At 37.1% G+C, this 14,789-nt stretch overlaps 1 protein-coding gene across 2 annotated transcripts in view; it reads left to right on the plus strand.

The window, feature by feature from the left end:
• Nucleotides 1-89: 89 nt before the first annotated feature.
• LOC144840576 (telomere length regulation protein TEL2 homolog) overlaps nucleotides 90-14,789 on the plus strand; it is a 32,066-nt gene continuing 17,366 nt past the window's right edge. The window contains exons 1-21 of one of the 2 annotated variants that reach the window (XR_013611936.1): nucleotides 90-153; nucleotides 5,341-5,708; nucleotides 6,037-6,240; nucleotides 6,331-6,416; nucleotides 6,746-6,814; nucleotides 7,146-7,293; nucleotides 7,707-7,809; nucleotides 8,155-8,223; nucleotides 8,384-8,525; nucleotides 8,944-9,163; nucleotides 9,527-9,619; nucleotides 9,933-10,021; nucleotides 10,251-10,339; nucleotides 10,633-10,749; nucleotides 11,152-11,223; nucleotides 11,440-11,613; nucleotides 11,896-11,987; nucleotides 13,267-13,366; nucleotides 13,873-14,053; nucleotides 14,443-14,525; nucleotides 14,644-14,707. Coding sequence is in view for 1 of the 2 variants with exons in the window: in XM_078696439.1 (XP_078552565.1) it covers nucleotides 5,341-5,708; nucleotides 6,037-6,240; nucleotides 6,331-6,416; nucleotides 6,746-6,814; nucleotides 7,146-7,293; nucleotides 7,707-7,809; nucleotides 8,155-8,223; nucleotides 8,384-8,525; nucleotides 8,944-9,163; nucleotides 9,527-9,619; nucleotides 9,933-10,021; nucleotides 10,251-10,339; nucleotides 10,633-10,749; nucleotides 11,152-11,223; nucleotides 11,440-11,613; nucleotides 11,896-11,987; nucleotides 13,267-13,366; nucleotides 13,873-14,053; nucleotides 14,443-14,525; nucleotides 14,644-14,670 (2,526 nt within the window). In the remaining variant the exon portion in view is untranslated. Of the gene's footprint in view, nucleotides 154-5,113; nucleotides 5,709-6,036; nucleotides 6,241-6,330; nucleotides 6,417-6,745; nucleotides 6,815-7,145; nucleotides 7,294-7,706; nucleotides 7,810-8,154; nucleotides 8,224-8,383; nucleotides 8,526-8,943; nucleotides 9,164-9,526; nucleotides 9,620-9,932; nucleotides 10,022-10,250; nucleotides 10,340-10,632; nucleotides 10,750-11,151; nucleotides 11,224-11,439; nucleotides 11,614-11,895; nucleotides 11,988-13,266; nucleotides 13,367-13,872; nucleotides 14,054-14,442; nucleotides 14,526-14,643; nucleotides 14,708-14,789 lie in introns of those variants that run through there. The other variant, XM_078696439.1, reaches the window with a different exon arrangement.

Here is a 14,789-nt window from a genome sequence, read left to right on the forward strand (position 1 = left end):
AAACTAAAAGAAAACAACATAAATAGCGCCAGCTATCGATGTGGATCTCAAACGACTGGTAAACAACAACTAATAAAAATAGAAAAGCATGTTGTTTTTGGTCGTCTGCTAAAATCTTGTCAATTTTGTTGCTGATGAATATTTTTTTATTTAGTAAATTGTACTTCATATATAGCTCCTAGCCTAGCGCTAATGTAGATTAAAGTCTAGATAGTGTATATCTTAGTATCTGTAACTAATTATGTACGCTAGCCCACACAGAAGCTAGACTCTTATTTACAGTAATAATATTTTATTATTAGTACCTAGGCCCTAGCCTAGCCTAGCTAATACTATTATAATACTGTACTACAATACTAGCCTATTGTTGTGATTCTCCGAGTGAGTATGATTAATGCCAGGAGTAGCTTATCTGTATAGAGGGGCAGCTCTCCTTGCTCATCATATAGGTCACACGTTGGCACGATAATGACAGTACTGTAATAAGATTCGGCAGCACAGTACCGCGTACTGCTAAACAAGTCAAAGCATAGCTCAGAGCACGTATGGTTTCCGTTCTTTTGTTGTGTCTGCACGGATTAATCCGGGCTCCAGGGACTGATGATATCTAGCTTTAATAGCTAGTAGTAGCAGTATTAATTAGCAGTGATTTCTCTTGAGCTGCATGTTAGCTTGGGCCTCAGGACATCAGGAGGAGATCCAGGCTGTTCTAGGTCTTCTCAGCGTCCTGGCCCAGGATCCTCCCGACTATCGCTGTAAAGCCGAAGTAGGTTAGGGGGAAGACACTCCTAAACTTATCAGCCATCAGCACCGTTGATGAAAAGATGATGCGGATGTTCCTCAGAAGGTGAGCCAACTGCAGAATGTTCAGGCAGTTCTGATAGCAGATCTGCGCCGTTGGGTCCTCTGGCTGCCCCTCAGATGCAGACAGATCGCCAGGTGGTCCCGGGCAGAAAAGCCTTGCATCAGGAGACTGGGATGTGTCCGGGCAACGGTACCGCTCAACTGGGCACACCCCCAACATGCTGATGATTGGATGGGAAATCAACCTTCCCGCTGACCTCATGTTTGCAGCGGGTGGCACCCCACATGGACAGACACCCGACAGCTATGTGGTCAGCCTCACCCAGGCCATCCGAAGGGAGACAAAGCAACACATGGAAAGAGACTACGATCTTCGTGTTTGTGGTAGTATGCAATATCGATCTAGCGCCACCTGGCGGGGATCGAGAGCAGCGGACGATTGTAAACAAGTTGCATAGCAACTACAACACAGTAAACCGCACAGCCTAGCCTAGGAATTGAAGAGATTTGAACTCCGTAAGTTATTCAGTAATTATAAGAATAATTATGGCAACGTTCATAAAGCCACCTGAAACATTAATTGTAGATGGCAGTAATCCATCACACGCATGGAACAAGTGGAAGAGGAAATTTGAGATTTACCTCAAAGCAACAGGGAATTCAAAGAAAGAAACCAAAATCAAAGTAGGTCTGTTGCTAAACTGTATAGGCGATAACAGCATTGACATCTACACGAATTTTTAATTCAAGCCTGCAATGCAAAATCCAGAAAATGAAGAAGAAGAAATCCCAGCTGAGGATCCGAACGACTACACAGTCATAATGAACAAATTTGACGAACACTTTTGTGTTACGGCAACGGTTCTGGCATCACTTACAGCGAGAACCAGGCCAGTCATTTGATTCATGGGTCACGACGGTGAAAGAAAGGGCGGCAGAGTGTAAATTCCCAAAGGAATTTCAAGAAGAAGCAGTTAGAGATAAATTAACATTTTCGTGTACTAACGACAGCTACAAGCTGAAATTATACGACGAGGGTGCAAAATTATCCTTGACTAAAACTACTAGAATCCTTGCACTGAAAGAGGCAACTAGTCAAGAACTCCAGAAGTCTAAAACCGCAACCATTGACCAAGTCCGACCTAAACCAAAGCCGAGACCAGCAACGCAGGGGCAAACCAAGAAACAATACTCACACAACAAGGCAGCCCGCCCACAAACGAATGAGGGGAAATGTCAGAAATGTGGATATTGTGGAAAATCTCACCCATATGGAAAACAGAACTGTCCAGCAAAATCAGCAACTTGTAATGCATGCGGGAAAACCGGTCACTATAAGGTAGTGTGTAGATCAACTGCAAGCCGATCAAGCAGAGTCAACCAAGTCGATGACGAACACCCTTTCCTGATAAGTGGTGTTAGTGTCCAACAAGTTAACAGGTCACAGTTGAAAGATGCACACAAACAACCTGGATGGCACATCAAACTCAGAGCAGCCGATCAAGAACTGTCATGGTGTATTGATACCGGTGCACAAGTTTCAGTGATGCCAAATATAGTGTATCAAAACCGATTCGGAGAAATGTTCCCAACCGACAAGACGCTAGTGGGTACAGGCGATACACCACTGAAAACACGAAGATTTGTGGACATGAAGCTGAAACAACAACATGGAAACAACTCTGAGATAGAAGAAAGAGTATATATAGTCGAGAACGCAACAACACTACTGCTAGGAGTTCCAGCAATTCGCAACCTTGGACTGATCCATGAGATACCAGGAACCTATAGTGTGAAAGCAGTTGACGTCAAGACGACATTCTGATCACTGGCAGCAATCAGACAGAGCACGACAATAGGCTCAATGCAGTACTGAAGAGATTAGACAAAAGTGGTCTAACTCTAAATAGTGCGAAATGCAAATTCTCTCAGACGAAACTGGATTACTTGGGCCAGATAATCGATGGTGAAGGGTCGAGAAAAGACCCAAAGAAAATCGAAGCAATTATGAAAATGCAACCACCCACCAATGTCACAGAACTCAGACAGTTCCTAGGAATGGTAAACCAACAGATGAAATTCGTTCCTAACCTGGCAGAGACCACCAAACCATTACGGGATCTCATGAAGAAGGAAAATGAATGGGTTTGGGACCAAGCTCAACAAGAAACAAGAATGATACAGAATGAACTAAGCTCAGACAGAGTACTGAAACTCTACAGCACCACAAAAGAAACCGTTATATCAGCCGATGCAAGCAGTTTTGGACTAGGTGCTGTGCTTCTACAGAAACAAGAAAATGGCGAGCTGAGACCAGTAGCCTATGCAAGTAGATCCATGACGGCAACGGAACGCAGATATGCACAGATCGAAAAAGAAGCACTTGCCACCACATGGTCACTTGAACATTGGGCCGATCTGTTAGTGGGACTCAAGTTTAGAGTTCAAACTGACCACAAACCATTGGTTCCACTTTTCTCTACCAAGAACATTGACGAACTCCCTATATGAGTTCAGAGATTCCGAATGCGTCTGATGAGGTTTAACTTTGATATAAACCATGTGCCCGGGAAGTTATTATACACAGCCGATGCACTGTCAAGATCGCCGAGGCACAAAGAAAGACGTGCAAACGGAGAGATCGACCGTGGAGAAAAGTTAAGGAATGAGTTAGAATGTTTCGTAAACAGCGTGATGGTGACTCTACCAGCGTCAGACAAGAGACTGGAGGAGATAAGGTCAGAACTGCGAAAAGACGACACTCTAAAAATGGTGATGTACCATGTTCAAGAAGGATGGAATGAGAAATCAGAGGCATCCGGATATCTACACAGCTACTGGAAAGAAAGAGGTAGCCTTTCTGTACATGAAGGCCTCCTCCTAAAGAGCAAACGTCTAGTAATCCCTCCAAAACTCAGAACAGATATTCTACGTTGTCTACATGACAGTCACCAAGGAATTACAAAGATGAGAGCAAATGCAATGTCTTCAGTATGGTGGCCAGGGATATCGAGAGACATAGAGAAAGTTGTGAGGAACTGCGAGATGTGCGCAAGATACAGGAGAAGTCAAGCAGAACCAATGCGAGGAACAGAGTTCCCAAACCGACCATGGTCTAGAGTTGGTACCGACTTTTTCCATTACAAGGGACGTAACTATCTACTTGCTGTAGATTATTACTCAAGAGACATTGAGGTCTGCATTGTCACAAAGAATGTAGATACGAAAGAAACTGTTGCCAAATTGAAGAAAATATTCAGTCGTCAAGGCATACCAGACGTCCTGTTCTCAGACAATGGACCACAATACAGCTCTGACAAATTCAAAGCATTTGCACAGAGCTGGAGATTTGAACATGTAACATCATCCCCTCATTTCCCACAGTCAAACGGCGAGGCGGAACAAGCAGTACAAACCATCAAATCCTTCATGAACAAGTGTGACGATGAGTATTTGGCAATGCTACAGTACCGTAACACACCACTTCAAAATGGGTATTCACCAACACAGTTGAATATGAGTCGGAGACTAAAGACATGCCACCCCGAAGAGCTCCGACCAAAACTACCAGACCAGACTGACCTTAGACAGAAAGAGGAGAGATATAGACGTGAAATGAAGAGAAACTTTGACAACCGTCACAGAGCTGCAGATCCAACCCAAGACTCAGTGTAGTGCCCCTGGTCTGGTAACATAGTGAATCAGACGGTATATCAGAGACTCTTAATTCTGATAGAACTTTGCCTCTGTTTTAGGATGTGGAGAAGAATATTTCAATTCTATTCCTAACCCAGATTTATCAGATGGATAAGCAACCTCATGTGGTGTGCTGGTATCACTGCACGGATTAATCTGGGCTCCAGGGACCGATACCTTGCTTTAATAGCTAGTAGTAGCAGTATTAGCGGTGATCAAAACACATGTGTACATCTATCAGATCCAATGAGACCGCTCTGCTCTTCGTGGACAGCTCACCTGACTTTGTGTCACGCTGGGAGACTCAACCATTATTCAGGAGGAGCATTCACTACACTATCCCCACCACCCAGCCACCTCTACCATCCTAGCTAGAGACTAAATAAAGAGGGTGGTATTAGTAATTTATTAGGTAATATCAAGTCTAGACTACTTGGCTACTACTTACAAGACCTAGAGGATTTGTCAAGCCTGGCTAGTTAGGAGCTGTCGCCTACTATCTCCTAGCTAGTAGATATGTGTGTGCAATTTTTTTTTTCGCAATAATTAGTGCAATTAAAAGATTGACAAAAAAGGGATAAGGCTATTTTGGCACAGTAAATTTGGAGTTTTCAATCAACCATGTGTTAGCCTAGAGTCGCACGCTCAATCGGCCGAAACAGGATATCAACGCAGTTGACCGTGCATTAAATTAATTGTTTTCGACTGTGCCAATAAGCAAACTTTACATTAGACGCATATCAAATCGTGCCAATAGAGAAAATAATAAATCACATGCACAACTGATCATGCCGATAGTCATGTAAAAAAAGTCTTGATTTTTAAATTTTTTTTTTGTAGATGGCTACTTGTCATAGTGGAAAGATCCTTGTTAGAACAGAAGTCAGAGATGTCACCAACACCTTAAACACTTCTACTGATGTTGCGGATATTAAGCAGAAGCTCCAGCATCTGGCAATCCTCTTGCCTAACCAAGAGGATAAATCTAGGAACACCTGGATCGACGAGGTGTTGCTTCCGTCCGCCCGTGAAGAGTTTAAAAATGAGCATTATGTACACTTTTTGAGAGTACTTATTAATAATTTTAGCCTAGAGTGGAGTCAGATTTTGACAAAAGATGATTGGTCATGCTATGTTGATGTCTTCTTTCTAGAAGGATGGCCTTTGGATGCTTTTGTGTGTTTGTGCCATGCTTTCACACAGTCAAAGTAAGGCTTATTATATATATTATATAATACTGTAGTATATTAGTTAGTGTAGTCTCTGACAAACTCTCTCATGAATCTGATCATGGCTCTGTCATGAATCTGATGTCAAAGAACTCTGGTACCTCCATATTCCTCCAATATTCTGAAGTGAAACAGCATTTCTTCAGCTTACAGATTAATTTAAATGTGAGCAAATTATACATATTGTTTTTACTTGGCCTATTAATTTTTAAAAGATTTTAGATTTGTTTAATAGGGAAAATTTGATTTGTGATAAGCCTATTTTTGTAAATCATGTGTACAAACTGTTGTTTCTGTTAATTTTCAGACCAAGTTTCAAGCAAGACAAGTGTGTGTATTTATTGACAGAGTTTATAAATAGGCACAAATTTGAAGACATAATCTGGCAACAGTGTTTTGTACCAAAAGGTCATGCAGAAGATGTCAAACGACAGACAGAATGGGAGGGCGCTGTAACATTGATGATCTCATTACCAGACAGGGCTGCTAACACATTAAAGAAACGACTCCGGTCATTTTATTTCTTTGATAATTGTACTATTATATAGTCGCAACATAATTTTTAAATTTCAACTTAACTTGTAATATGAATTTTTTATAGGCATGAACTTTTCCCACATCCATATTTCACCAGTCTTTCAAGAGACATTCTTTGTGTTTTAACAAGAGTACAACACAATTTACAAGGTATCTATTTGGTTTCATTGGTATTAGAACCCTATAATTGAATGATTAGTAATTTAATTTATTAATATATTTCTTACCACTTGCTAAGAATAACGTTGAATGCTCAGTCATTGCTCATCCAGGATGTCTGAAATATGTTAGATTTATTTATTATTTATTTCTCACCATTTGCAAAGACTGTTCTACCAGAGAGTAAAAAACAAATACAAAAATAAAAACATCACTAACCAAGTAACCTTTTCCTTATTAATCCTTTCATACATTTTAAAATCCATCCTTCCATAGGAATAATAAGTTTTAAAAGTAATTTTCTTTTTCTTTCTTCATAGATGGTATGAGTTTATCCATCGCTTTCTTAAGCCTTCTCATTGGACGGATTTGTCAAAATGGTCAAACAGGTTTGTGTTCTTAATATCTATATAATTACTGTATATCCTCGGGTATAATCCCACTCCAGGTGTAATGCCACCCCTACTTTATGTCAGATTTCACAAACTGGCTTATCCCCGTGTAATGTCCCAGTATTGATCTGTAGCCAGTTCTGATGGATTATACCAGAGAATATACGGTATTTATTATATCTATTTTTAGCATCTAAATTAATATACAATGTTTGATAATGAATAACATGGCAACATTGTTTTACAAACTCAACCAAATATTTTGTTGACTGAAATTAGAATAATTTATAGACAAAACATTCACATTAACACGATTCTTTTTTTTAAGATACACTACTGGATACTATGCTGCCCTCATTAGTTGATCTTTCTGAAGATAGTCTCTTGTGGCAGAAAATCTGCGAGCAAATGTTCTTAAATGTTCCCGACAGATGTTTAGAAAAACTTGTGATAGGACTTCTAAAGAAGACACCTTGGTAACATTATAATCTTTTACTATACATTTATTTATAAGAAAAAATGATACAGGATGACTTGAAAACAGTATTGTATTACGCGGCCCAGTTAAGACACATACGGCCCACGACAGGAATAAATGGTACAAAATAGTAGAGCGTGCTATGTCCTAACAACGATGAAGTGTGTTAATATAAATATTATACATTTCTTTTGTTGAAACTTCAAAATTGTAGATAAAAATGTATGTAGGAAATATTATCTAAAAGAGATGATTGGGGTTTAAAAATAAATTGTGCTTATTGTTTTCAATTAAAATCAATCATAATTGCAGCAAATGTTACAAATATAAAAGTACTTAGGTGTGTTAAGTTCATTACATTATTTCATACTTTTAATGTATGTTTGTATACTCTATATATATTTTTGTTAGGTATGGCTTTCTTGGTAACCTGTTAGGAGATTCTGTAATTGAAAGCAATACATTACAGACACTTTTAGTGAAGAAACTCCTCCTGTTCAGGAATTATCCTGAGGTAAGGTTATTTAAGCTAAGTGAAGAATTATTTTACCATGTGTGAGTGTACTCTTGACAGAAAATCCATAAAAAATTAAAAGATTCTATCCTTAGCATTAAAAACTAGAAGGGCACTCAGAGAGCACAAACCTCCATCTAGGTAATGACGTGTTCCCATACAGCTATAAAACCAATAACTTTTTTGATTAATCCTGCTAACTAACAGATATAGAATGAAACGAACACTCACACACATGTGATCAACCACATAACCTCTCACCATTCTCGTTATCCTATCTATGAGGATTATTTAAGTTAAATTTTCCATATTCGTTTCTTAATATTCTGTAACTTTACTTTTCAGGACTTGTTTCTTCAAAATATATTTGGTTATTTAGCAGGTTCAGAGAAAAGGAGACACTTACTCTCAAAGGTAATAATATTGCACATGACAATCTCTATTTTTTATGCTTTTAAATATTTGATACATTTGGCATGCCTGCACTGAAGTCACAAAAGCAAGAAACCTACTGTCAGTGCGGCTCCCTATGTATAACAATTTTATTCAGTGCTTTGATGTATTTATGTTGTAGACTTTAAAAACTTTGCTTGAGACCTGGTCAGATGGGAGTTCAGTAAAACATACGTCATATGATCAACATTTGTACATATCTAAGGCTATTGTTATAGCAATTGGTCATCATAATAAGATGGAAATCACTGCAAATAAAGATGGTATGTGCATCCTTAGTTATTAGCCTATCATGAGGTATATACAGCCCACCCTTAAATGTTGTGTGTAATGGTCAGTATGGTTATTATGTATTACCGTATTTACCAGAGGGCGTTTATTGTTCTTGAGGAGATTTTTTTAAATTTTTTTGCTGTACTATGATAAGATGTATAATCACATAAATTTCCCCTAGATATAAACAAATACAACATAATATTCCAAATAGGGCGTTTTGAATAAATACGGTATTATATATAGTCTTTCGATAAATAGACAATTTTATACTCCTTTCACACCAAAAGCAAAACTCCGCTATTGGTGTGAAAGGGGTATTAGACCAAAGCACTGTACACAATGCAATGTCAACATGAACGCATGGAAGACAACAATATGCTAATTTAGGTCCTTTTAAAATTTTAGTATACTTAAATCTGTTGATGGATGGTATGAAACACCATCTTCAATCTCCGATTCCAAATATGCGGCATCTCGGTATAATGGTTGCGGAGATCCTCACCAAACATGTCGATGACACTGGAAGTCATCCGCTCAAGTTTGAGTATGAAGACGGTGTGGATACAGCTGCATTTAAGTCTTTACTTCACCCTCCAAAAAGACCCAGCAAAGAGGAGACTCAGAGGTATTGTGTTAACCTGTATAACAGATTCCATTTTTCTCTTTCAGAGAAAAAAATGGAAGGTCATGGAAATTTACTAAAATAATTTCAATGACTTTGTTTTCATTAAAATATCATGGAAAGAAATGTAATTTTTTTTAAAGCATTTAACCATGACATATGTATATATAAAGTTTGAGGTACGCCATGTGTATATAGTTCTGAAAAGAACTATTGAGAAACTTAACAGTTCTTTTCAGAACTATATATACAATGTTGTGTACCGCAAACTTGATATCAACATATTGATTTCCCCATTCAAAAAATATATTATGACATTCTAAGTATATGTTTATTTATTTTATATGTACATCTGATTTATTATAGGTTATTACCAAAACAACCAGATGTTATAAAAACATCTGAAAAGAAGAACACTGAAGCTTCATCAGAAATAAAAGTGGAAGAAGAATTAGATAGGTTGTTCAGTTTGTTTAAAACTTCTCATTATTATCAGACATCCATCTAATAACTAAATAAACCTCTAAATAAAAGTGTATACAAATACAGTAAAACCCCTATTAAGGGAACACCTTTGGGACCACTGGATAGTAGTGTCCCCTGAATAGGTGTTGATATACAATTTTAGAATTTGGCCCTTGTTTGTTTCACTGGAACGTATCTTAATAAAGTTATCCCCTGAATAGTGATTTTCTAAAGGCGTAAATAATATCAAACACAGAATACATGTATATTTTGATTTCTTTTCTTTTTTTTTTTGTCTTTGATTTAGTGACGATGACCTTGAACCATATGACATGTCATGTGATACACCAGTAAGGTCAGTCCAAACACCAGTGTACATTCGAGACTGCATGAAAGGTAAGAGTCTAAGAGTCAATAGGAGCTTCCCAAACCAAACTACACCAATTTTGTTAATTGTGGGAATGCACAGATATTGCTACCTTTCTTGACACAGTCTAGATCCAGGCAATGACACATCGATTGAAATGACCTAGTTAGTTCATCGGTTATAGCAGATCAGAAGCTCCCTAATATAGTGCTCGGACAAATTTGTTTTCTGATTTACTTTGCTTTATTTTTTTTGTAGGACTCATGTCTCATGACAAACCTGATTTATTTGAGGCATCTTTAGAAGTTGTTGCTAACCTAGTCTCCATTGCTCCAGACTTTCATGAGGTATTCTAGTTAGTGTATTACAGTAGTTTCTGTAGTGGAGTTGTAGCTTGGTAGTTAACATGCTCAACTCCACTCCCTAAGCCTCAAATTAGACTTATAAGCATAATAAATTGCAAAATTGTTTATCCATCATGTGGAATGACTTCCCTACAAAACCTCCAATTTGATCCTGAAGATGTCCCCTTAATAAGGGTTTGACTGATTTGAAGATTATAAACATATATTGTTTTATGCTATATTGAATTTCACCTCAAAATGTCAACATTATTTTAATATAATAATAATAATTTAAGGTATGTGTTGAGTATATGCGGATTATGTTACATATTGAAGATCGATTTAGCACAACAGATTTCTCTCGTTTACGCCATTCTGCCATGGTGGCAGCAGCTGTTAGAGCACCGAAATTGGTAATTTGTACTTATTGTATATTTTTTAAACTTTAAACATTATTGTTCCAACATTGTAGGATAATAATAGGTGACTCGTATTAGGTTATTCATATTATTTGCCTTCAAATCTGCCGACATTGATACATCACAAGGTACATTTCCCCACTACTTTACTTTGATAAATTAAATCTTTGTAAACTTATCAAGATAGTTTTTTCATAAAGAGAGGAAAAATATGGGTTCTGCGATTTTAATAGACCATGCTTTAAATGCATTTCATGTTTTAACTATAAAGTACATATGGCAAAGAGTCTGCTAATTATAATAATAGGTGTATGTATAAGTTACATAAGTAATGTGTAATATAAAATGTGCTTGACATCATACGACTAAAAATGAAATGATGTGTTTCTTGCATAGACTTCAGGTGTGCTGACTAAAGAATTCTATGACAGGAATTACAACATCAAACAGAGGCTTGACATGTTGGAGGTAATTAAACAATTAATAATATCAGTCTAGAAAAACCACATCTTTTTAAAATTCCACACTCTCAATATGCAATTTCTAAACATTCATAAAAATACATGTTGTTCTTATTCATTATTTAAAAATTTCACTTTTCAACAACCCACATTGAAACCTGAAACATCCATGGCAAACAATCACAAGTCTTAAGAAATTTGTATCACTTTTTTCTCTTGCTAGGTTTTAGCTGAGGCATCTCAACAGTTATCCAAGCCTGATACTGGAGTACATAAAACAAATGTAGATCAACACATCCCAGTTTCTAGGAATGTTGACAAAAGCCTAGCAACAACAGAGCATTGGAAAGATATTGTTCAAAAGAGGATTGATAGTAAAACTAGAAGATTTGCCACGGTGAATAATCATTGTTTAAATAAAAAGGATTTAAGTATGTGAGTGATTGTGAAAAGTATGAAGGAATTCGAGAGGGCATTTAAATCCAAAATAATAATAATTTACTGATGTTTCTGTGTCGTGCAAAATCTGAGGGGATTGGAGAGGGAGTTAGAAGGCAAAAACTGATGTCCCTGATGTTTCTGTGTATATCTGTATTAGTGCAAAGTTTGAGAGGATTGGAGAGGGGATTGTTGTGAACTGAAGTTTATGGTCACTTGAATTTAATACTATATTTCACAGGGATCAAGGAAACCAGCACCAGAACCAAAAGAGAATAGATTTGCAGAGTATGCTGGTTGCTTCTTCTTTCCATTAATTAGACAATATGACAAGTAAGAATTGTCCACATTCTTTTCAGTCATTTCATTTTATAACACACCTGATTGTCTTCTTGCAATTTGGTCAATTAGGCATCATGTGGCATTTAGAAGTCGCCCTATCTCATCTATCTATCTATCTCAAAGTTATATCAGTGTAATGCAGCTTTCTGTAAACATTTTGAGAATTATTTCCACACGACGTTGTCAACTGATTGCGTTTGGAAATAAACTTGCTGTGCATGCCGTCTATAACTTTTCTACTCTATACCTGAAGTTGGAACACTTTTTTAATGGCCCAGCTTCCCGGCCCAGTCAATTTTTCAACTCATGAAAAATTTTCACCATTCAACTCATAAACATCAGAGGCGGTCGCAGGAATATTTTAAGAGGGTTGCCCAAAGACTCCAGGGCTGTAGACCCTGAGTGTTTGAGCAAGCAAATTGTTAAATGACACCCCTAGATGGCAAATGGTACTCTCGCACGTAAAATTCATGATAAATTGCACCTCTAATTCGCCGGAAATGTCACTCACTCTATAGTGCGCTAGCAAACAGAGCATTGTAGCCTATATTGTTCCGCCGGTAATAAAACATATGCGACTAACAATATAGGATAACATTTTTTTTCCGTTCAATGCAAACGTCACGGGGGGGAAGTCCCAGATGAAGGTACCTCTGATACGGTAATACAAGGCCCGTAGCCAGAATGCATCAGAGGGGGTTTTCTTGACACCAAGTATTTTGCGAGTGCAGCGAGCAACTGTAGACTGGGGGCCAGGTGAACCTCCATAAATTACTATGGAAATTCGACCTAATAATTACGGACGTACGGAAGTGAAGATAAATAGGGTACTACACGCATCGGAAATACAAAACTATACGCACAATTATGATTTGGCCTAAAAATTGGCGTTGGATTATGGAAAACCCCCGGCAAAACGCAATCATTATGAACAAATCAATTATTAGCCTTGGCAATATGCCTAATATTTAAAAGGAATGAATATAGGCTTAGATTAATTTTTTTTTGACGCAAATTTCATGTGTGAATTGAAATATTTTATTTATACTGGGCGACCTCTTCAGTCAAAGACTGGTCTCCCAGAGGGCCCAGTTATAATCAGTGGCTGTGAAAGATGTACTAGGTTCTTTAAAGTGCACACGAGCTACTTTCAGTGAAATCTTCTATTCAACTATGTTCAATGATATTCTGCCAGCCACTTGCCGCACATCAACCACATAAATACTGTATATACTAGTAGATATGTGTTAACCTTTTTTTGTTGTTATAGTTCTATGAATACAATGGACATGCTAGGGGATGATTTTCTGTTACTTGGCCGGCTGTTGTTTACTCTAGGTATCATCATTTCATCAGCTGAGAATGCACCAGTAAGATTCATTTCTGTTCCTCACTATATTCACTATTCACGTATCGCACAGCATCATTCATAGACTTATCCACAGCATCAGTCCAAGTCACTGTCAGCCCAGATACCAAAAAGATAGGACATTAGGTTAACTTCAGTACTTCTGGGTAGTAATTTCTAAGCATTATCCCCTATATCATGGATCTACCACTGTCATGATGAAAGGGTCAGTTGCTCAGATTTTATTTCTACTAAAACTAAAATAAAAATAGAGAGATCTATATAAAATGTGCTTATGCGTGTAATTTCTACTAAAAAATATTCATGCTCAATTTAAAAAAAAAACGCTGACACCAGATTTGATCAAATTTGTTAGTAATGCTTTAAAATATATTGTTTTCCATTCGGCCAACATCCACACTACACAAGATATATTTCCTCACTACTTTACTGTGATAAATTTAATTGCAAGATACTTTTTTTCATAAAGAACAAATTATAGATTTAACTATCATGTACATTTCTTAGGTGTTGAGGCAAATGGCAAAGAGTCTGCTTGAGCTAATATGGGTGTTGCGATACCACACACAACCATTTGTACGCAGGGGCCTCTTGTTTGCGCTTTCCATGGTGCTTCTAACGGTTCCATCCTTTATCCTGGTGGATGAGATGCAGGATGAACTTATGGAATGCAGACATTGGCTTCAAGGTTTGCTAACTGGTTCTACTGTAGTTACTGCATTAATTTATACTAAAACTTTCTGATATATATCAACATAAATAACATTGTCATTTGTATCAATGATTCTTGGTGCAATGATAGTTAAGTAACATGTCACATTTTATATACACCTATCCTATCAGTGTTTGTAATTGAAAATGTTAATAATTTAGAATGTAGGCATTTGTAGATTCATGTAATTCAAGTAAGCCCCAGTGTATATACCATTAAAACCCCTTTTTGAACAATATTTAAATCAAATAAAGCATTCTTTGGTAATATTATGGTACCACAAATACATAATAATTCATGCTTTAGTAGAGTATTTGTAAGCGAGAAATTAATGATTGTCATTATGTGTCATTTTTTTCATGTAGACATCTTATGTAAAGATACAGACATGGAGAGCTGCAAGCTAGCAGCTAAGGCTGGGGATCTTTTAGATTATAATATGCAAAAGGTTGGATGTTGCCGTTTGTTTAATTCAAAATTGATTGTATATTCTGTATAGTAATTTTATCTTGCACATATGTATTGGGCCAAATAAATACATTTTCTGTTATTTTGTTTATTTTAAGGAAATTGTTCACGCAAGTAAAAGATGAAGCTTTTAAAAAAAAACATTAACACAGAAAAAATATGGTGAGTAACCGAGAAGTGATTTTTGTCAATGTAAGATGAACTATTTGTTTTTGATACTCATTGAGAATACATACCAGGGTGA

The sequence above is a fragment of the Antedon bifida genome, chromosome 4 (genome assembly GCF_963402885.1).
Source record: "Antedon bifida chromosome 4, ecAntBifi1.1, whole genome shotgun sequence".
In the NCBI taxonomy this organism is placed as follows: Eukaryota; Metazoa; Echinodermata; class Crinoidea; order Comatulida; family Antedonidae; genus Antedon; species Antedon bifida.